General features: G+C 41.3%; 1 protein-coding gene and 1 long non-coding RNA gene across 2 annotated transcripts in view; both read right to left on the minus strand.

Annotated features, from left to right (window-relative positions):
* Positions 1 to 1,943: 1,943 nt before the first annotated feature.
* The window catches only part of PARD3B (par-3 family cell polarity regulator beta), a 948,153-nt gene continuing 925,898 nt past the window's right edge, over positions 1,944 to 24,198 (minus strand). Inside the window, exon 23 of the mRNA XM_011369686.2 lies at positions 1,944 to 6,159. Coding sequence (XP_011367988.1) covers positions 5,802 to 6,159 — 358 coding nt within the window. The 3' untranslated portion in view covers positions 1,944 to 5,801. The remainder of the gene's footprint in view (positions 6,160 to 24,198) is intronic.
* LOC111745331 overlaps positions 11,125 to 24,198 on the minus strand; it is a 44,698-nt gene continuing 31,624 nt past the window's right edge. The window contains exons 2-3 of the long non-coding RNA XR_002782600.1: positions 13,132 to 13,181; positions 11,125 to 11,358 (exon numbers count right to left, since the gene is read on the minus strand). This is a non-coding gene — a long non-coding RNA (uncharacterized LOC111745331). The remainder of the gene's footprint in view (positions 11,359 to 13,131; positions 13,182 to 24,198) is intronic.

Below are 24,198 nucleotides of genomic sequence, written 5' to 3' on the forward strand. Positions count from 1 at the left end.
AACTATTTAGTGGTCGAACCTCATTTTAGATCGAGGTCTGCTCATTCTCAAAACCAGTGTTTTTTCCGACAAGACTATGCTGCCTCCAGAATGGTAATATGCTCCAATCTCCATTTCAGAAAAATTCCTCTGACAGTGCAGAGCAGAAGTTGACGTTGTAGCATGAAAGAATTCTAGACAATATATAAGCGAATGGGTGTGTATGTGTTCCAATAAAATCTTATTTACCAAAGCAAGTGGTGAGTCTGTATAGTGTAGAGATGGGCTGGAAGGGAGCACGGTTAGATCACATAGAAGGTTACTGAAGAGGCTAAATGAGAAATGATGATGCTGGGCCAAGGTACAGTAGGATGTCAGGAACCATGGATATACTGAACAGAGTTGCAGAATGGAATTGCTGGCCTTCCATCACATCAGATGGGGATGGGTTGGGGAGAAGGCGCAGAGTTATAAATGGAAGTCAAGGATAATATCCAGGTTTCCGATTTGTAACTGTGAACGTGGTGGTGCCATTGGCCACGACAGAGTCATAAGAAGTGGATTTCTTTAGAAGCTTATGTTTTCAGTTTGGGCGTATTAAGTTCAAAGGGGCTGTGGAAAGTCTGAGTGGGAGTGTCCAGTAGGAAAGCGGAAAGCTCAGGAGACAGATCTGAGTTGGCGATGGTGAGCACATCTATCCAGAAATGTCAGCCGAAACCTTGGCTGTGGATGAACTTGCAAGGGAGACTGTGGGGAGGTCTGAGAATAAGCCAGTAAAGGAATTTAGGAAACACAGGGATGGTCTCAAAGAAAACCAACTCAGAAACATGTTACCGTAGACAAGGTAAGAGAGTTTCTAGCATGAAAGAGGGGTCAACAGCGTTGGACGCTGTTGTGGATGCTGTAATGTGCTGTCCAGATCCTACTTCAGGAATAAAAATGTATTTTAAACAGTTGCTGTGAATACCTTTCCAAAATGACCTCCAGCTGTTGGCCCTCGTTTAGGATTGCCTCACTCCAAAAAATGGCCTGGGCCTGGATCTTACCTCCTTCCAGGAGTAGCTCATACCCACTGACCAACACAGTGGCATAAAGGCCAGGCTCCCTTTTCCTAACTTGAGACAACTCTGCAGGGCCAGCATAGCTCCAGATTTCCCTGTGGAGTTGGCTGAGGCCTTAGTTGGTAGCACATTGCAGCTCAGCTTCTCCCTCCGCCCCTTCCTGTTTCCCTCCCCTGCCTTTCGTAGGATTGAGCCCAAGTGCACTCCCAAATAAACATCCTGCTTGTTCATCATGGTCTCAGCATCTGTTTCTCGGGGAGCCCAGCATGTGGCAGATACTCATTCCTTGTGTCCTCTGTCCTGTGATGTTGCTGTTCAAGGGCAAGCAGGACCGAACCAATCTATTTGTTCACCAAACCCTGGAACGAACTGGGGATGGGTGGAAACCAACACTCTGACGTCTCACTGACTGAATAAAGCTTTATTTTAATGCAAAATAAAACAAGAAAAATTTGTATATTCATATATAACAACATTCAAAATGTTTTCTGTGGTACAAATGGAATCACCCTAAAAGATCTGTAAAGAATTCATTCTCCACCCCCATATGCCAAAATATGATCCACATAATTTATCTTCAGAACTTATGAACAGACTTGGTACATATAAGCACAGGAAAACACTAGAAAAAGTGGCTGTATAAACAGCAGGTTTTGTTTTTTAAGTTCCAGTAGTAAACAGCACTGCAGGCAGCAGAGATGCACTCTCTGAAAAAGCTGAGTCAGGAGACAGTATGGGGTTAGTTGACTCTCCACTAGGTTTGGTAGTTAAGCCCATCTTTAAAAGTCAGGCTGTGCGTGATTCCATTACTATTTAAGGACAGGAGGGAGAAGGAGTTTCACTGAGAAGTTGTAGCTGCATAGGAGGTTCTAGGCTTATTTTAGATATCTAACTTTGATTCTCTTTTTTTATCAGAAAGGCGACTTTGTAGGGATATCTTACGGAGAATCCTCTTTGTGCGGTCTCATTATGACATCATTTCCACCAAAGCCAGTGTGAACTGGGAGTGCAGAGAAATCCTGCTGTGGACTGTTTCTGAATCCAACTCCCTCCTGCCTATTTGCGCCAAATCCTGGCTTTCTGTTGCTCGCGGACTCAGAAAGCAGCAAGGTGTCTACCCACCGGTTTAGCACTGGTTTGAAGGCCATTCATTGTGGATTTCAGAGTTTAATGCCAATGGAAATTTTGCAGACACACATTCCTCTCCACATCAAACTCTCCAGATCTATCCCCCTGAAATGTTCCTCCAAAATAATGATAATTAATAATAATAATGATAAATGTGGCGGTTACAGGTTAGGAGAATAAACACTCATAGACTTGATCTCTATGTGTACCACCTCTGAGCATGGCAACTCCAAAAGCCATCAGGTGGATTTCCTTCAGAAGATAGATTTAATTCTGACGTTCATGAATCTTTGGAAGGAACAATGAATCATGTTTTAATTTTACTTAGTTGATGGCAAAAACAAGCGACAGTGAAATGTCGAATCTCTCCTATCAGGCAATGTGTGCGGTTTCCTCCACAGGTTGACAGGGGGATCTCACCATGCTCCTGAATATAAGATCTTTGCTCTGTGTTGACCTATGGGGGTCAATGCATATAGACTTAAGAATCTATGAATAATGAACTTCACGGTAATTTTCTTCCCCAAATTTGGTTTGTTACTCAATCATGATTTAAGTAAATGCTCACCTTTGAGCTTGCCTTTCATCCACTAGTTTGATAGTGTGGGGAAACAATTATTATATCAAGAGTGATATTGCCACAGCTCAGTGATACAACAGGTTAATGAGATACTGTGTTTCTCTCCCTTGCAGAGGACTAAATTCTCCAGCGTCAAAAAGTTTTCAGTGGTTTGCTCCCTTTCATCTCTCTATTCCTGCAAAAAGGGATGAAAGCGGAGCGCTTTAAAATATCTAGTGACTTGAGGCCAAAACATCACTTCAAGGCTTAAATGACCCAGCGGTCAGATCAGGAGCCAGGTGGGTATATGTTGATGAGTTTGTCTCTCTGTGCCACCTATTCCTGGGGGACTATTAGCATTCTGAGCTACAATGAGACACCCGATTGAGTTTTTCCAAGGCCATAAATAAATCGGGAACTATTTCCTACTACTACGCACCTACTGATTATAGCCTGGTCTTCTAAAGGCTCTAAACAACCTGTTCTCCTAACTATTGGGAAAGAGCTCTGTAACCTCTGGGTGGTGACAAGTGGAGGGTAGGTGCACAGGCATTTATAAAGCTTACATTCAAGTTGTTCTTAATTGTTGCTTGGCTTGACAGGTCCTCTGTCATACATATAATGTTAGCTTCTTTTGGGCAGGGTCAAATGGGGCATGTATTATATACTTCAAGCAAGAAAACTGCTATAATCTTTTTGTGGTCCACTTTAATATACCTTCACATCATCGCCTGCATGTTAGGATTAGCAACTGTTTTATTGACTGTATATACAAAACAAAACCATGCTTGGAGCAGCTTACCCTGAGCCTGCCTGCAGGAGGTATTCTGCTCTCAAGGTGGCAACAGTGATGAAAATATGGACATTCTTCCTAGAAGGGCTGCTTCTCCCATACACAGAGGATATCTCACTTCATACTACCTCCCTTGGTCACCCCTTGTGTGGTCTTGACCTTAATCCAGAAGGAGCATTCCGGCTTGTCCACAGATATTTGGTTAAACAATGAAACATACTGGAGAGCAGATTTTTAATGCTTTAAAACAAGTTACATTTCCCTCACCTTGCCATTTTCTTCGTAAATATCTATTTAGATTGAGGGGAAGGCAGCATTCGGCACATTGGCGGCGATACCCTGCAGCTCACCTCCACTCCATCTCTAGGTGACCAGGGCCTGAGATCCTCAACTTCTTTGCACACATTGCAAACAATGTAAAGGTGCCTGGCTTAAGAGAGATGACAGAGGGCAACAAACTATTTGAAAGTCTATTTTCAAGAGAGCCATAAGTAAATTGTAGTTTAGAAAACGACACCTCTTAAAGTCCAGTAAATAACACTATTTAAGTCTAAAACCAGCAGTTGCATCATTCTTGGTAACAAAACTCTATTTTAAATTAAAAAAAAAAAAAAGACTAAACTGGATTAGATGGGTACTCTACATATTCAATAATACTATAATTTATTAAATCCCATCAGTCAGAGGTTATTCTAATCTCAGCCAAAATACCTCTAAACTGAACTCAAGACATTTTTATTTTGGGGAGGGAATGAAGAAGAAATGTGGAAGGCTTAAAGTATTTCAACAGTCCCTGAACAATACAAACTGCTGCTCCCAGGTTTTACTGTTTCTCAGTCTTTTGTTTGCATTCTCTGTCTGGGTCAGGTTGTAAGTTTTAGATGGTCTGTTGAAATAAGTAGAAAATAGCTGCAAAGCTCAAAAGAAATGGTGATGGGTTTTGGAGGGTGGGGTTTCAGCTTTTCAAAGCCATGACTTTCATTTTCCAATTGAAGACCCTGGCCTTGGTCTTGCCCTGACTTTTGTTAATGAAATAAAGCAGATACAGAATGACTTATTTTTATGCCTCTTCTCCTTTCCCTTCTGTTTTTTTTTCTTTTTTCCTTTATTATTCCCTTACTCATCAAAATTTCCAGAAGACATTTTTATCTTCCATTCTCCACACTGGTAATCACACACTTTCACACCCACACACATATACACATATATCTGTCAGTCACCTCCCTCTACTACCTGCTGGCTATCAATCTCCAAAGGTCGCAGTCAGCCCCTCCCCATCCCCGGGTGCAGATGGCACTGTTTGGCACTGAGTCTGGAATTGGCACCTCCAGGGCATTGCTTCCTGTGTGACATAATCCGTGGTTCTTTTTCTCAAGTACACTTTAGCCCTCAAGTGGGAGCCTTAAGAAAAAGGCCCCTGTTACAATAATGGCAGGCAGGAGATTTGAGGATGACTCTGAAACCAGATATCTCCATGCTTTTGTGCCTGGGATGTGGGAGGAAGAAAAGCAAGGACCCCAAGAGTTTCAGCCTCTGACCCAGATCACCTTGGTCCTTGGAATATAATCCTTCTGGAAGCTCCAACTAACTTTTCACATTCTCCCAGGACACTAATACTGCATTTGCATCTTTTATATAAAAAAAATGAGGAAACGTGAAACACGAATACCAAATGAATGGTACCAGGAACCTGAGAAATTCTACAAATAAAGAAATGCAGTCTTCCTCTGGGTATAAAATAGTTCAAGATCACAAGTCACGTTTGCTGGGTTTTTTTTTTTTTTCCCCTCATTAAAAAAAATTACTCTCTTAAGATGCCCATATTTGCAGCCACTCTTCAGACTTAACAACTTTGATAAGGGGGCCAAAGGTCGGCTTCTGAATGGATGACGACCCAGAGCAGAGCCTGCGCCAGTGCTGCCAACTCTACCGGGCATGCTCACGCAGGCCGCCCGGCCAGGGAGGCACCAGGTAGTACCTCTCCTTTGTTGTTTGCCCACTCGAATGCCGCCCTCATTGAATCGAACCATTCTAAAAGCATTTCAAATATCAGGCAGTATTATTTTTACGGCTCTATCCTTTCTCTTGCTTCTGATATTTCCCCTCCAAACTCTTGTCCCTTCCTTTTCCCTCTGATTAGCAGTCAGGTGTTAACAACCTCAGTGAAAACAACTTAATCTGTACCATGGAGAATTCTTAACAGGAAGAAGGCCTGAAGGAAGGGCCAAGGTGGTGTTGGATGTCTTCCTTTCTGGGCTGTGCTGGGCTCGGTGGTGTTCAGCTACACAGCTGCGGTCATGGGGTTCTTCTGCCGGGGATCCTGGGTTCGGTAGGGGTACTGGTCTGGGCTGCCCCCTCGGGGCCCTGCTCTGCCCATTTCCTGATAGGCTGGCACTCTGTGGTGCTGAGGAGGCGAAGGCGGAACATCTTGGCGAAAGGGTCCTTTGTGCTGGGGGGTTGGTGGGGGTGGGTAATACTGGGGATACCGGAGGTCCGCGACCCTCAGATCCGGGGGGCGGGGGTAGCTCCCTTTGGGGAGATGCACGGGATGAGCCCCTGGGTAATATGGAAGCTCCCTCTCCTTGTAGAGTCCTCGAGGTGCTGCCGTCAGGTAGTCTACAGGATCAGCTGGTCCGCCCCTGGAAAGCGAAAAACAGACACGTATGAACAGCCATTAAGCTGGCTGCCCTGCTGAAGACCACATTCCTCAGCCTCCCATGCAGTCTGGTGTGGCCACAGACTAGGCCTGGCCAATGGAATGTGAGTGGAAGTGATGTGTGCCCTTGCAAAGAAGAGAGGGAACCTTCCTCCTTTCTCTCCTTCCTGTTGGCCACTGGAGTGGCCATTTTAGACCACAAGGAGAAAGCCACATGATGAGGAAGGAGAGCAACAGAAGGCAAGAGCCTGGGTCCTCGACACCATGGAGCCACCGTACCAATCAGGACTGCTTACACTCAGATTGGTACATGAAAGAGAAACCTACTTCTATCTTGTTTATACCCTCTTACGTTGGCCTTTATTATAGTAGCCAAACTAGTTTCAGAACTTGACTCTCTTAAGGTTGGGCTCATTCCACCCCTCCCCTTCTCTGCCTCACTGAAGCTTGTCCTACAGATGATGGCAGAAATGTACAGGAGCCAAAGTCTTGGTCCACCTCTGGTTGGCTTCTGTCACATCCCTGTGTGGATTAGTGTGTCCTCCCTTCTCTATAGTTCCTAGAAAAAAGTCCTGACCCAGAGCTAGGAATTACCCACAAAGAACTTTGATATAAAGCAATTCTCCCACAAAGACAAGAAGCACCACCAGGCCAGTAGCAGACTGGGAAAAGCCAAACCAGCTGTGTGTTACACATTGTAAGGAGTAGGCACACAGGAAGGTCCAGGGCAAGAATAAACACTAACAGAAAGCGACCCTGTCTGAATCTTTGTGCTAAGACAACAAGCATCTTCTGATCCATTTGCCATAACAGAAGCAATACTTCTCTAAACAATGTACAGATGACTGCATCTTATCTAGCCTGGGGTTAAACAGATGAGTTCTGTTTGCAGCTCTTAAAATCCCATAAACCTTCTGTGCACATATTCACCACCACCATCGCCAGATCCTTCCCACATTTTACCAACCCCCCTTTTATTATTTTTTTAAAAAGAAAACAGCAACAATCGTAATTAATGAAAAGCTCTCCAATGTCAGAGCACAAACTGGTAGAACACTTGAAAGAACTGACAGGGCTGTAAGAATAGAATGTCTGTGGTTAATCAAGCACCATCAATGAGGGTCCAAATCACCCTGTAATCTGCAGAGTTTGATGTTAAAACAGCTCTGCAAGTTCCCCAAATCGATGAAGGTTTGACAAGCTCCAAGCACCAAGCATGTGGAAAGCAGCATGTGAGCGCATTCATAAGGATGAACAATAGCATTCTCGCTCTACGTTTTTATGTCTTAATTTGGCTATGTATAATAATGAAAGATAGATCCCTGAGCTTGGGGTAATTTAGTTAGTGAGAGTTTTCAGATAAAAAAATTAAATTGTTTACGTACAAGTTATTATAGCATCAACTGCTATTATTCAGTGCAGTATGCTTTGCTCCATTTTAAATTACCCATGACAAATAGAGCACAAATGTATAATCCGTCACTTCAGCTCTGGGAAATTAAGGATCGGGATTTCATCTTCTCTTTCCTTTAGAATTTTACTTCTGATTTAGGAGAGTTCCAGGATTCATTATATCTTCTATCGTAAAATATTTTCACCCCCCTCCCACTCCCGCTCTCATTTCTATTTCCTTTGGTTCATGTTAGAGATTTCCGAAATGCTTAAAAAAAAAAAAAATCCTTAACCTGTGCTTTTTCTCAAAGTCTACTGAAGATATTTCTCTGCATGAAGTGAAACATGTGGTTTTTCTGCACTCATTTTAAGCCCTTGGGATAAATCACTGACATTTGCAACATACAAACATTATCTGCCTTAAAATGAACACACAGCCAATGCTCCCTCCGGACCCTCTTAGCCTGGATGTTTCCTGTTTAAAATGGAAAGAGAGAAAGGAGGAATTCCAGGCCTTGGACTTTCAGGGTCCTGTTCTCTCCCTGGAGCTTTCTCTCTGTTAAAACAGAACATTATAAAAGACAGGCACGACTTTTTTTTTTTTTTTTTTTGAGAGAAAACCCAGATCAAGTGGTGACAGAGTAGAAGCCACCCTGAGAGCCACCACGACAGCAGGCTGTGGTCACTATCTCTTCTCCCACACCTCGTCCCTGCGACTTCTCCACCTCTCATGTGAGAGGCAGGAAGATTTCCCCTGGGTAGATGGGGCAGAATGCAAGATAGTTTTGTTGGTCCCACATTGCTTCTTCAGAGGGGAGATTTTATATCTGTGAGTTTGCATACATGGGGCAGAAAAGAAGTAAGGTAGCTGTTCTTTGTCAAGGAGTGAAATCATGGGAATTGTCTTTCTCTGTATAACTTATCAAAACAGTTATCGTTTTTAATTTTTCAGAGGGAAGAAAAACAATGAGCTGGCCTATAAAAACACTGTTTAAGGTTCAAAGAGTGCTAGAAGAATTTTTCTTTCTTTGATTGGGTGAGGGAGTTGCTGTTGTTTATAATGACTTTTTGCTCAAAATTGAGCATTTCCTATAGATTTTTGGCAGAACAACTCTGTGAATACTGTGTGTGTGTGTGTGTGTGTGAGCACACACGCGTGCTCACACACACACACTTAAAAGAACAATTTTTAAACAGAAAAAAAAAGTCCTCTTCATTAACTACATGGCTTGATAAGAAAAAAGAAGAGGGAGCTAAAATTTTAGCTTTGTTAATCTTGAGTTTCCTTTTTCATAGTTTCTTATTTGGGTGACATTTTGTATTTGTAGGAAAGCACAAAAACCAGTTCATTCTGGGGCCTAAGAAATGCTTATCACAGTGACCGATGCTGCATGTTTTGAGCCAAGCCTGAGAAATCCAGGGGCAACTTCCTCTGGAGATTCTGATGCAAATAAGGATACAAATAGCAAATGTATCAAAACTTCAAAACTCATTTTTCATGTGACCTCATGATTTTTGTTTGTATGTATTATCCTTTTCTTAAAAAAAACTTTCCATTGAAAATCTCACCCAGCAACCATATTTACTTAAGGAAAAAGAAACATGCCTCTATTTGCTTTCCTTATAATATAGCTCTTTGAGGAAGCTGTCATGAAAATATCTATATTTTAAAATTTTCTTTTTTTCACATTTTTCACTGTTCATTCTTTTTTAATTTTTGGCTCATTTATTTAGGTTCACATCTGGGGGCCCAAAGGATTCAGATTTTGCTTGGAACACTCATCGGAACGATCATAGACTACAGTTTCCAATCACGTAGATGCAATGAATGTTAACCTTCAAGCGCAAACATGGCAAAGCTATATGGTATTGCTATGTGAAGAAACAGTAAGGATCCCTTTCATTACACAGGCTTTCCTCTTTTTGCCATCTTGGCATGTCACTGTTTTTCATTAAACAAAGAAAGGGCTGAAAATCAGAAGCTAAGTGGGTCAGATAGCCAGCCAGCCCCTGAATACAAACAGTTTTCTTCTTTTTGGAAGGATGGAAGGCATGTTCACACATTTGCTAAGACAATCCTATATGGGGAAAGGTTCAGCACTGGATGGACCAAGTCACAGAAAAACCTTTTAGCTAGGAATGAGGTGGTTATATTTACTGGAAAAGATGAAGGGGCAAGAGCAATTTTGAATCTTCGCATATCCCCTTGCATTTCTCTCCCCTCCACCCCTTCAATTGCAAAGAAAATCTCTTTCATCTGCACTATCTACAGTTGGTCATTCTTACTTCATCTGTCTTTCACCCTGCCGTGTGGCTAGATATCTACTGCATTGGAACACAAGCATCTTGAAAGAAGGAACTGAGCCTCATATATCTAGTGATCATGTATTTGTCTCAAAGCTTAGCACAGGGCTTTGCACATCATAGGTGCTCCCGAAATGTATGTTGAGTTTGTTCAAGGGGGTTTAAAGGAAAGAGAAAACCTACAAACGTACACAATAAACATAGAGAGTCATATGGGTGTAGGGGCGGGAAATAGGTAGGTGGATAGAGGAATAAAAGGAGAAAGCGGACTCTCACTGAGAACCAGAGACTGACAATGGTTGAGGTAAGACTGGTTTCTAATTTTTAAAGAAGGAAGGAAGGAGGAGAGGAGGTGGTAGGCTAGAAAAAGGAGTTGGATTGAGTCCAACACAGAATGACTATACTTTATCAGGGCACAGAATATTATCTTTGTCTTGTTTGCCAAGAACAAAAGTATGCTATCTTAACTCTGTTGTTTTGCATAGTACTTGAAACACAGTAGGTACTTAATAAATCTTGGACTAGAATTTAATTGCCTTGACTTACCAGTGAGGTCAACATGACTAACTGGTGCATGTTAAGTGTATTTATTCAAGACTCATTTCAGGATTCTTTCTATTATGGCCCAGCAAAGAAATTTCCTTTGTTTCTGTCATAACACAACAATCTAGGAACATCTTAACATACATGTTGAAAAATGAAGTACACGAGATCTCAAATAAAAAGTCTCAGGGAGACAATGTCCAAGGTGAAAACCAGGTGCAATCATCACAGTTTCAAGTACCTGAACTTGAGGACTGATAAACACCAACCAGAGGTAAAGGTAACGTCCAGTTCCCCTCTTTTCCCAACCGTTTCTCCTCCCAAATACACATCGCAGATGACTTTGATATAAACCACAGATGCCAAAGAGAGGCAAAGGCTAGGATCATGCAAACCTCTCTATTTTTTTCTGTAACTCAATGCCTTTACCTTCCATTCAAAAAAGAACAAGGGGATTCAAGTGAGGGAGACACTACTAAGGGAGAAAACTCAAATCTGCTAGAGAAAACTCAAATCTGCTATATAATTTATGAAAAGAAAATTTCAATCTTCTGTTTTTTAAGGATCAGTGACAAATCCTTGCACTAAATAGTGGATCACGATTCACCTTTGTGTATCAAGGCTGAGTTTAACAATCAGCACTTCATCCATCCAATCAGCTTCCTTTAGGAGAAGGACAGGTGAAGCTGAAAAATAATGGGAAAAACAGCTAGGGTTGAGCCACGTCAGTGACTATAGGAGAGTTTGTTTTGAGACGGGATGAGTTCAGTAGGTGTAAAAATAAGGTAGGCCATACAAAGTGTGAAAACCATAAAGAATTTATGAGCACAGGTGAGTATGTCCACATTAGATATAAGCATTGGGTTTCTTACTTAAGAAAAAGCTTCCAAAAGGCAGAATCTTGTTCCTCTTAATTTCTGTAAAATACTGTGTGTGCTGTTAGCTGCCAAAACAAAAACAATTTCTTAACTTTCAAAGTAGGTTTTATGGGTTTCCTTTTGTGGTAATAATTGATTGTGACCAAATTTGGAGTTCGAATGGGTGGAAGTAACATGATGTAAAACTGTTGCTGCTAAGAGAGGTACTTGTACCTTTTGGCATAAAGTCAACATCTGGTAAAGTCAGACTCCTCTCAGGCATACCTCGCACAGATTATTTAGTGGTGAGCTGCTATTGGAGCTTTCTTCTCTGGTTCTTCTATGAATATGGCAAAGCCAAAAAAGATTAGCACAATCTAATATACTCATAGGCACTTGAGTCCCCCATGCTATGTGGACAGAGATGCTTTTAGTCTGTGATTGGAATTCCTTCAGTGCCAGGTTTCCAGCTACCAGGCCTTCATCCTTGCTCCGGGCCCGAATGTGGTTGGCCAGGGTCAGCAGAGCCCTCTGCACTGTATACCACGTAGCTGTGACTGCTGCAGATTTCACAGAATCGTAAAATATAATGATCATTTGATGGCCTTTGTTACGGAAACAATTTCTGAAAGAAATTCCACTTTCACCACTCACATTTCCCACAGCGATATGAGGAAAGAACTCTCTCTCTTTGTTAAGAACCGGAGTGAGAACAGATTCATCAGTAGATGCTTTGGCCTTGTTAATACCACGGAAATGTTTGTAAAGAAAATGGGAGAGAAATGATAATGACTGAGTGCTCAGAAGACATCTCTGAAGCAGTTTAAGACAGTTTTAGAATTTTGATCGCCCACATTTGATTTCTTCACTGTTTAACAATGACCACAAACAAGAATTCAGTTATTAACAAACTTCATATGCAACGAGGATGGGATCCTACCTAATCCTTTAGCAGACATCATCTGCAAAATAGCCCTTAAGCATGTTCAATCCATTCAGATGGTGAAAAGTATTTCCTAAAAATGGTCCTGCTCAAATAATTTTCTTTATGAGGAGGAGCAAGATTTTTAAAGCGGGTGCTGAGGACAATTAAAAAGGGTAACATGAGAGCGTATGTAGAGAAGGAATCTTGTGGAAAGCCAAAACTGCTGTGAGTGGCCACAAAAAAGTCATGAAATCCATTGAGCGATACCTGCATGCAATTACCCCCTGGTCTCTTTAACCACAGAAGAGGTTTTATTTAAAGAGAATGGCAACCAAAGGAACAAATCATTATAACTTGTTAAGCCACTAAAATCATCTCTCTCTCTTTCTATTGTAACAGTCGTCCTGGAATTTCAATATCGAAACACTGAGGATTTTATCCAATTGTCATGCAAGAGACAATAGTTCAGTTTCAAGGTCAGACTTGGAGGACCAACAGCATCAGGAGTGTGGGGTCCTGAATCCTAAAGATGGTTTCCCTTGCCCCTTAGGAGAAGTAATACACAGTTTCTGGCCAAAGTCACTGCCTGGAGGGAGGATATTCTAGGAGAAAAACTCAGTGTTCATGAGGACCGCTTTCCCCTGATCAATTTAGATTATAATTACTTTTAGAGTAATATATACAAAATTTGGATAAGATATTTTTATATCTTATCCAAAGACATTCAGATATCCATATTGCTGCCATATCTTTACCTGTCTCCATTCCTCTGCCATTAATTTCTAAAGCCTTGGGCATAGGAGGATTTTGATATAAACTACTTACAGTCTTAGATCATCAGAATCCCTCTTCACTAGGGGTAAAGAACTGCAGTGAATGAATCTTAAATACATACACCTTCGTATCTGTGTGTTGCGGGGAAGGGCTTCCATACCATGAGTTCATTAGGATCCCACTGAATCCTGCCACTGCAATTCTCTTACTCTGAAATTCAGAAACAGAAATATAAGCGCTGGGAAGAGTGCTACTACTCTAAAGCTGGGTTTAGAATTGCAAAGATTCGAAGGCTGCCAAGCATAGCAACTCTTTCCTCAATGCCTACAGCAAGCCAGGTTCTATCCTAAGCATTTTCTCCATATCAACACGCTTATTCCCCATAACAGCACTACAAGAAAGATACTAAGAACAGAGACATTAAGTAACTTGACCAAGGTCACATAGGAAGTAGCAAGCCCAGGCAGACTGCCTTGGCGGCTACATGCATGACTATTAAGCTAGACCGTGTAGCCTCTGATCTCTCAGAGTGCCTACTGTCAACAAGTGAGAAGGATCAGAGACATTCTTCTGACTCTGGCTAGTGAAGAGTGGGTTAGTGAGAGGTGGTTCAGTCAAGAGAGATTTTTTGGAACTGGTCATGGGGGATCATGATCCCAGGGGTGGTGTGGGGAAGGATTAAGGAGTGTGATTATTATTTAGTAGGATTTGGAGCAGGAGAGTGACGTAAATTACTTGTGGGGAAGGCTCGACTTGGAGGTTCCTTAGGTACCTCATACTTTTTAGGTACAAAATCAAACAATTACCTCTCCCCAGATCTGCTACAGCCTCAGCGGTCCTTTTGGAGAATGATATAATCTACACAGTCGGCCATGCCAGAAACCTAGATTCCTTCTGTCATCCTCACTCCAGCCAGGCACTGGATTCTAGGAAATGGTCTTTTAAATATTCTTGGCTGTCCATCCTCACTGCTGCGTACTTACTTTACTCAAATCACTTTTCTTCTGGACTAGCAATAGTGTATTAGGGCTGGCAGACAGGTAGCCAAAGTTGTGGGCCAGTTTCACAGGAGAGCAATTCAGCAGTACGGAGCTTGGCGCACATGAATCCGAAGGGCAGCTGAATTTTGTAACTGTCAAGCCAGTTGCCACCAACTGTGAGGCAATTTCGAGCACACTGCACTTCCTCTCAAATGAAAACATGGCACAATTTGTAAAGAAAGAAGAGTCCAGTTTTCTTTTGGAAACTGTGTGAGCATTTACATTTTTCGGATGTGATACTCTCAAATTTAAATCCTGACAACTGTTAAGTGTTTTGCTTGTGCCTGAATATGAGATCTGCCATAAGACATTTTTATTTTTTAACATCAGATAATCTTTTCTCCCTAATTTATAAGACTAAGTGAGATGTATTTAACGTATTTCATAAACCTCTGGGCTTGCTTCCTGCCTTAAGAAATGAGCATGTTAGTATTAGTATTTAATTTATAAGGTAGTCGAAAGACAAGTGGACCAAGCAAGGACCCATGCAAAAATGAGGAGCGCTGGGTTCACTTTTGGGTGGGAAGTTTCTGACATCAGCCCTTCCAAATACTGACTTGATTTCATTTCCATTCGGTTTCCTGTGAAAAGGGTTTTCCTCATCTTTCTCTTAAGGGTGACATAAGCTTCCTTCAAGTGGAGGGGTCTCAGTGAAGGTGGTACAGCCTGGCCCTGGAACTCCATTTGGGGTTAGTTTGGATTTCGATAACTGATTCAACCACGATCACGCTTGGGTATCTTTCAGAGATTTCTATTCTGACAATTTTCCTGAAGCCCGGCACCAAGACAATGGGTCCATCCTCTAGTTTCCACCAGACAATAAATAAAAGCACGTTTGGCCGCTCTGTATTACTTCTGATGTGGAATCGAAGCACCTCATGATCATTTTCAGCGAAGTAAGGAGGGTAATTCTGAGCCTCATCTCCTGTCTGTGCTAAGCAGGTTCCAAAGCCCCAGGCTGGCCCTGGTGGGCACACGTGAGGCTCAGCTGTTGGCCCCACTCAGCCGTTGGCCCCACTCAGCCCTTCCATCCAGAATCCAGCTCATTATTTGGTAGAGCATTTTGGAGATAGCATCAGCATGACAGATTTTATATAATGTTACATTCTATTCGGCTTCCATTTTTGCAGATGCAATGGATTTATAGCACAAAGGTTACTGAACTGTATTGTCAAAATGATTTTCAACAAATAATAAAAGTTATTAAGAGAGTCGTAGGTGCTGATGACTAGCACTGAGCTCCTCCTCTGCCTTGGTCTCTTTATCCTCTGGATGATCATTACATGGCCGGTAAAGGCTGGCTATTAACATCATTACAAACCTTTTACTTTCAAATCTTCTTTTTTTGAAATTAGAGCATTCTTTGTCCTTTCTCTTTCTGCCATAATGTAGCCTGTCAGTCCAGTTTCTTCAGGTTCTATCCCTGCCTTTGATGCTGGTAAAATTGAGTAGCTAGCAAATCAAGGCGTATAATAGCTCAAACTGATTGGGGCTATGAAATTGCTCTCATCATTACTTCTTTTTCGCCTCCGATGTTCTTGTACAGTTACTGTCCCGAGCCCTTCCACAACCCCCTCCCGTGTTCCCACTCCTACCCCCTTTAGCCAACTAATATGTGGGTCCAGAGCCATTGATAAGTGCTTTTAAAAAAGAGCAAGACACGCTTTTATTGTGAATTCCTTCAGATATTATTTCATACTACATTTGTTCTCTAACGCCCTGATTTATTGATTTAGTCCTGGAACAATTCTAAGGAAACTGAAAATTCAGCCTCGTTTCTATTTTCTTTGAGTGCTTGCTTGCTCTCTGTCATATTTGGTGCTGGCACGAGTACCAATACGAGATGAATTCCTCGTTTCATCACATGCATACTATTATCATTACAGTGGCGATCTTGATTCTTAAAATCAGTCACGAAGCTGAAGCTTTAATAATTTAAATAAAAGCTTATCATAGAAAAGCAAATATTTATAAGTAGGAGGCATCTAATTTAAAGAAATTAATTAAAAGTAAATGCTGCAGTGATTTAAAACTAAAGAGCCATTACCAAATAAAACGTTATTTATCATTTGCCCCACGCCAGCTTGTTTCTGAACTTCAGGAAAGATGTTCTTCTAGGCCCTCCCTTTGCTTTTGTGGACCTCAAGCTTTCTATCCTGCCAGGCTGTCCTGGAACGAGATCTTGTTTGCCCGTTAGGGGTTTTCAGTTCCAAGGGGTATCAGGGTGTACCTCGGCATAGTGGGGATAGTGTGGGACTCAAGGGCACTAGGTTGGGCTTGAATTGAGCAATGTACTTGGTAGAAACATGATCCAAGTGACTTAAAATTTTCTGAACCTCAATGACCTCATATGTAAAATGGGGATATTATGCTTGCCTTTCCTCCCCTGGCAGGGTTGTAATGGGAACTAGATGAGAAAGAGCAAACAAACAAAAGACTACCACTCATACCAAGGTCCTCAATACTTGTTGAATTTGAAGTCACACTCAATCATTTTTGAAAGAAATAAAACTTTATCAGGGGACCCCACCCTCCAGGCCGCGGGCTGGTACTGGTCTATGGCCTGTTAGGAACTGGGCTGCTCAGTAGGAGGTGAGCGGTGGTGAGCGAGTGAAGCCTCATCTATATTTGCAGCTGCTCCCCAGCACTAGCATCACCGCCTCAGCTCCACCTCACATCATCAGGCATTAGATTCTCGTAGGAGAACCGGTACCTGGTGCCAAAAAGATTGGGGACTGCTGCAGTCTATATGGAATTTAAGGTGATTGTTTAACTAGAACAAGCAAGTAAACGAATTCATAAACAAATCCAAAATTTATGACCGAGTGCTGTGGACACTATGTGTCCCATTCCACATGTGTCAGTGCAGGAAATCGTCTGACAGAGGTTGCAACTTGTAGGCCCATAGGATGGACACACACACACACACACACACACACACACACACGCACACATGTATGCATACACACACACAGTGAATGTGTGTGTGTGTGTGTATAGGCTTACATATTTAAAATTTTTTTCAGCTAGTTTCTGACATTTAAACATTGAGGGCTTTCACATAAAAATTCAGCTTTCTTGTTTTTCTTTAAACTCAGGCATTACCTTCCTTTAAGGCTGCAATCAGCTAGAGCCACCCTCCCCTTTCCCCCTGAAGGGACACAGCCCTCCGCAGGCTCTACTCTCATCTGCTTCTCTCCATGACAGTTCCCACTTGCCCCTATAGCTACTTAGGATTGCAGCCCCTGCCCCATGGGAATAAATCTTACCTCTAGTTTTCTGCATTATTGCATTCAATTTGCACCCTCCGCTTATAGGTGTATGTTATCTAAATTGCTCACTTTAAAAAGGGAAGGGCCCTGGGAAGTAGACTAAAATTTCTATCATCATACCTGATCCATCTTAAATCTTTAAAATAAAGTCTCCATCAACAGCTCTGTGCTAGAGAGAGCTGCAGTATGGAGAATGGACCACAGACAGAAACTGCAAAGACTGGCTAATGTCCCTGGGGGTTTCAGACAAGTCATTTAGTTTCTCAGGCCTTATCTTCAACTCTGTAAAGTGAATAGGTGGCCCCAATGAGTCATCGGGGGGTTATGATTTCATGACCCATCCAGGAAACCACACAGGCTCCAGTCCAAATTGACCTCAGGTCACATTGCTGCATTTTAGCCTGATCTCTGCAAGGGTGACCCTGGCTGGACTTCTTTCTTATCTGTGCCTTGGTTTCTCTATCTGTAAAGTAATATGTGCTTTTCTTCTCATAAGAGAGAATGCAATGATATGGGTGAAAGTGTACTGGAGGAAAATTGGGGTAAAAAGAATCTAAGATCTTATATTACTCCTGTGGCTCAAAAGTTGCAATTATAAAAGGAACTTTCCTTGCCTAATGGGATTTCTGGATCAGACTTTGAGCTCCCCATTGAGAGGCATTATGCAGATATTTTCCTGGCCAACAAGATGATACTGTGCAGGTTTCACTCCAGCCCTCGGCAGTATAATACCAGACCTCAGTTCAAGGGTAGATATGTCCCACTTCAGAAAAACTGGATTCTAATTTACCTCCTTGCCACCATGCATTTTATGAGGAATGTATGTACTTAACTGATATCAGGTGGTTAAGCAATTTGATGAGGTGTGAACTAGCACTTTAATTGTTTTATTTACAACATACTTACCCTTCCCTAACATCCCATTGGGGAATTCTCTACTTAGTTGATTAAGTGAGGTATAGTGAACTACAATTTGGTAAAACCAGAAGCTCAAAAATTCTCCTTGGAGTTTCAGCAATCTTACAGTCGTTCGAAACATAGTTAAGGTTAAAAAAAAAAAAAAAGTATCGACGACATGAACAACAATCAAAAGGATTAAATTGTTAATTATTTTCATCGTCACTACTTAAATGAATAATAACATGAAAAATCAAGATGGGAAAAATAACCAAATTTAAATCCACTTGTTCTTCTCTGGGTGCTGTTTCTGGTCAAAAGAAATGTCTTCAGGGAATGTTTTATTAGCCAGGGGCAGGCAATCAGAATTGCTTTTAGAACCCAAATGCTTATTTAAAAAAACAATCCTCTACCTTTCCTCTGTATTGCAGTTCTAAATCTGGATGGATGAAGCTCCTAATGTTAATTTATCCCAAAGGGCCATCTTATTCCTCAGCTTGCGACAGTGCTAAATGAACCCCCAAATATCAAGCACCTACAAAAATGCATGAACTCCAGCATCTGTCCTAAGGATCTTACCACCTAGCTGGGGAGACAGAGAAAGAGATGAAAGATAAGACAGGGCACATGGCGCAATGCTAAGGGCCATGGGATTCCCGCTACAGGTAAGGGGTCTGTAAGCAGGTGCTTTATGGGAATCTTGAAGGAAGAGTTGGATATGGTCAAGCAGAGAGAAGGGGACAGTGAGAGATGATGACTATAAATGAGGCAGCTGGAAAACTGCAGGATACTGGGTAGAAAGCTCAGAGGCCAAGAAAGTGTTCTTATTTTTAAGTGTCAAAATTTACTTGTCCCAGATATCATTTCTTCTTGATCTCTGATTTCTGAATCAGATGCCCTTCTTATGAACTTATTGAGCAATGTCAAAAATGTTCAAAAATTAAGTCATGATTCGTTTAAATTTATATGGTAAAATTATACAAGATCATGAAAAATTTTGAATATAATGTAGATTTTACGCTTTTGTAGAAGTTCTACCTCTGTGTAATTGCTAATCATTGTATTTAATTACCTATTTTTGTACATGTCCCCCAATAAACTATGAGCTCATTAACGGTAAGGACTATTACTGAATTCACTGTTGAATTCCCAGTGCCTGGCCTGTGGTAGGCAATCAATACAATACTTATTAAATTAATGCTATCTACAGATTCTTGTTGGGAAAAAAGGGTTCTCTTCTTTAAACCGAGTGGGACTTACACTTGTCTACTGAGAAGAAAGTGCTCATTTGACTTCCGGCCACAGTACCATTCTCCCCTGGCAAGTGGTATCCTTCTGGTTCTCTCATGACCAAGCTCCCATTTTGGACATCAGCTCCAGTAAATGAGTGTCTGTTTTAATGGTCGGCTCAGCTGCTCTATGGTAAACAAGAGCCCTGGGCCTGTTTGCTGTAAAAACTCCTGGGTTCAAGGTCTGGCTTTGCCACTTACTTTGAGTAAGAATCTTCCATGTTCATTTCCTTCACTCAAAAGTGGGGATTATAATGCAAAGCTCATAGGGTCGCTGGGAGAAGATCAAATTAGAGATGTATGTATGGAAAAGCCCTGTGTAAATGACAAAACCCTACTCAATTACAAGGTAGTATAAGTATTACCCCTTCACATTCTCCTGAGGTTCTGCCCTACCCATTAAAATCCTTCAAGGAATGAGTTCCTAGCCCCTGAATCTTAATGTCTAAGGTTGGGTGTCTTCAATTGCTGCTGGACTTTTCTGATGCTAATAGAACTTCTTGTCTTCGGTCTTTTATAAGATTCCCTCTAAGGCTGTCCTCCCTTCTGCCTGTTGGGATCTTGGATATTTGTCAAAACTGGATGGAATTCTTTGTCTCTGATGGCCTCAACCACCAGAACCTCTTCTCTTATCTCCTGCTGCAGACTTTCCTGATCCCTTTTTCTACCTCTAGGTCCCTTTTTCTACCTCTAGGTATGTCTGTGTTCAGATCTCAGCCAGCTTTGCACTGAGCAATTCTGACCATCGACACAGACCCTGCTATGAACATCAAGAGATGAAATAGCAGAGGAGTTAGGCATTAATAGTTCTTGGTTTCCACTTAATGGATCTGTGACTTTGGAAAGTTGCTATCCTTTGTAATATAATATTAGTTTTCTCATCTGTAAAATTGGGATAGTAATGGTTATCTGCCTCACTGAGTAGTTAGGGTTAGATTAGAATGCTATAAACCACTTAGCACAGTGCCTAAGCATGGCGAGTGACTGATAAAGGTTGGCCAAGTTATTGTTATTATTTTTTTCTCTGTTCCAAATTTTTATTGCTTATTCCTGATTCCATAATGTCTTACATGTCTTTTCTTAGTCTTACAAATATTCAAATATGTCCAGAGGCCTTTATCTTCTCTAAAAATCTTTCTCCAGATGGAAATGAGGCAAGTTATCACCACTTTCCCCAAATTTACGGACTATGTTCATTAAAAAAATTGCACAAAATACACTAAAATGTACACTCTCTCTAAACAGTTGTTCTTTTTTTTGTGTGTAGTCCTGGTTATATTCTTTAAGACTAATTGCTATTTATCAGTGTGTCCACATTGGCACCACTTCTTGCAGAAGTGATGGAGGACTTGCTGGAGGATTGTTTACGTTCTCAGAGAGACACAAACACAAATGCATGTGTAGCTATAAAGGAAGTGGTAGATGCATGCATCAAAACCCAAAGGAAGTTGGGCAGCAGCCAAAAGACCATGAAGCATGATCTCAAAAGAGACATATTATCTCCATCTCTCGTGTCTTTTTCTTTTATATTGTACTAGCTGGATGAATGGAACATTGGATTATATTTACTTGAGGAAACATTCTTGAAGCCTGTGGGTCAGACGACAATCCGATCCGGAGGTAGAAATGCACCAGTTTGGTGCATTTGTCTGACAGATCATTTTTTTAGGGGTTTAGCACTCATTCTACTTTTTATAAGTATGTGACAAGAGCTTCTATTTTTCTCTTTTTTCCTTTATTACATCTTTCCTTCTTCTCTTGTCATCAGAGTTAGGACAGGGGAAAGTTGCTGTTTTTCCTGTCTAGCATTTGTCCCATCTTATCTTGGTACCAGTATTCTGTTCTTTGGGGAATCATTCCATGCCCATTCTCAGTCCAGATGGTTCAGATGGAGTGACTCTATGGGTGACTCCAGAGGTGGCAAGTGACCCAGACTTGGCCATCAGAACATTCCACCCCACTGGGCACAGTGATTATTTATGGTTAAGTATACAACCCAATCACAGCAGCCTAAGACTTTTGTTGGACATGTTGAAATGAGAATCCCTCTTTTATTGAAGTAGCTGAGAAGACAGGAGATAAATCGGGTGCAGTGGGCAGCCACCTCAACCCCAGGCAGTTTCCAACATCTCCAGGGCAGAGAAGGTGAAAAGCAAAATGCCTAGAAGAGTTCTCTCTTTAAACTGTGATAAAGAGGGTGTTGGGTGGGGAAAGAGAAGAGGTATGGGGTATGGTCCCTGATGGATTTTTGGTCCTTGACAAACTTCAAGTTTAGATGCCTGAACCTCTAACTAACTTTTGTAACTACATGCACAACTCTGTTAGTCTATTTCTGAGAAAGTGAATAATTCCAAACTCTTGTCCTCTAGCAATTACCCAAATAGGTGACAACAACGAGAGTGTTCAAATAATTAGCAATTCGTTGCATAAATATAAAATATGCCAGGAGATTCCTGTCTGCTCAGACCCAAGTGAGTAGATAAAAAAAAGAAGGTACCAACATGACTTACCCATCTCTTCCAGCCTGCTACTCTTCCTTCTAGTCACAGACACATGTAGCCTGTACCAGTTTCTCATCTCTGTCTGTGTCTCTGTTCACATACACCATTGGAGGTGGGACTGGGTCTGGAGTTGCTTTGGGGAAAGAGGTCTGGAGAGCCTGACTTTCATGAGACTGTAATCTCATCCTATGGCATTCTGATTTTATAAAAGGAGTAATAAGGCTCATGGTGTTTATTTGAATGGCAAATGGACTATTCCACTGCCTAAGAATATGGAAGCTTATTTCTCGGGGGCAGCGCAAGGCAGCTGGACTTGCTTGGGTTCTCTCCTGTGGTTTCGAAAGTGTGGTAAGTATGAGCCAGGGCACCCTAAGGGACTCAGAGAGTTGCAGTTTGCCAGAGACCAGGAAGGGCCAGAGTAACTGAAGATTCCCTGGGGAATGACATGACCTGGAAGTAAAGCCCAGATAAATATGGGCCTCTCTTTTCTCCTCCTCCCCTTCCTTCTTAAAAACTTACTGGTGTATAATTTACATATAAGAAATGTGTCCATGTGAAGTGTTTGGTTCCATGAGGTTTTACAAATGTATACATCTGAGCCATGATCAGAATCAAGGATATGGGTGACTCTGCCCCCTACTTTGTTCAACTGCTCCTTTTCCTTTACCAGCTCTTAAACTGAGTATTCCACATCTTCACAGAAGACACAAAAGAAATCCCACAGTTGAAAAATTCATTACTTGTCTGGAAAAAATCCAATCACTCATGTTTGATAAAAATTGCTGAATGCATTAAAAAATTAAGGTCTGGATGAATAACAAAAATGAGAAATTTGAGATTTTGAAAATAATTCTCTGGGATAGATATACAAACTACTCAAAATTGAAAATTGGAAAAACATGCCAAGTCATCTCAATGATTATGCATTGAGAAAAGTTTTGTGCATTTTGGTTAGCAGAAATCTTTTTTTATTTTTTATTTTTATCAATGACAGAAATACAACTTAAAAAGAATAGAACCCCCCAAAATGTTTGCTTTCAATGAAAGCTCACTAAATTGAATACAAACAGAATTTCCAGTTCAACTCGATGACTAAAATTAGAAAACTATCCTTCCTGATACCTGCACAGTAAAATGTCTGGAGTTTTCCTTCTCTCAACTGTTTATTCTTTCCTGTGTTTTTATCTTTCTTTCTTTTTCTGCCTTAAAATTTACTTGAATGCTTCCTGTGTGCCAGGCACTACGCAAGGCTGACGACATAGTGGTGACAAGTCAAGGCCCTACACTTCAGGAGCCTATGGCCTTTGCTTTCTATCTCATAAATCCGCTCCCTTTCTCATCCCACTTCTAGTGAGTCTGTTGCTCTTCGAAAAGCATGGCTATAACTGGGAAACTGGGAAAAGATCAGGGAACAGAAAAAGGAAGAGAAAAGTTTCCAAGTCAATATTTTGCATTTGGTAAGGACTAGCAATTCTATTTATTTTCCCACCATTTGTCATGCCTAGGGTTCATGGTGGAAAAAGATTCTAAAAATTCAAGTCAATGAAAAACAAAATACCAACAAGCATAGCCTAGTATCTGAGTGCTTACCTGAAACAGAACTCTCCCTCAGCAGCTCTATCTACAATCATGTGCCACATAATAATGTTTAGGTCAATGATGAACCGCATATACAATAGCGGTCCCATAAGATTATAATGGAGCTGAAATGTTTCTATCACCTAGTGACATAGTAGCCATCATAACGTCATAGCACAATGCATTACTCACCTGTTTGTGGTGATGCTGGTGTAAACAAACCTACTGTGCTGACAGGCATATGAAAGTATAGCGCATACTATCATCTATAGCACATAATGTTTGATAATAATATAAATAACTGCGTTATTGGTTTATGCATTTACTATACTATTCTTCTATTATTATTTTAGAGTGTACTCTTTCTACTTATAAAAAAAAGTTTGCTGTTAAACAGTGTGCAGTGTTACGCTGGCGGCAGCCTAAGACACCTTGTTTTCACCACTCTCTCAATCACATGATTTTTTTCTTATGCTTGTTTTAATCTCGTGTCGTTTAGTACAGTAACATGCTGAACAGGCTTGTAGCCCAGGAGCCACAGGCTGTATCACTGAGCCTAGGTATGGAGTAGGCTGTACCATCCAGGTTTGTATAAGCGCATGCTATGATATTCCCACAATGACAAAATTGCCTAACGATGCATTTTTGAG

Source organism: Pteropus vampyrus, unplaced genomic scaffold, assembly GCF_000151845.1.
Source record: "Pteropus vampyrus isolate Shadow unplaced genomic scaffold, Pvam_2.0 Scaffold152, whole genome shotgun sequence".
Classification (NCBI taxonomy): Eukaryota; Metazoa; Chordata; class Mammalia; order Chiroptera; family Pteropodidae; genus Pteropus; species Pteropus vampyrus.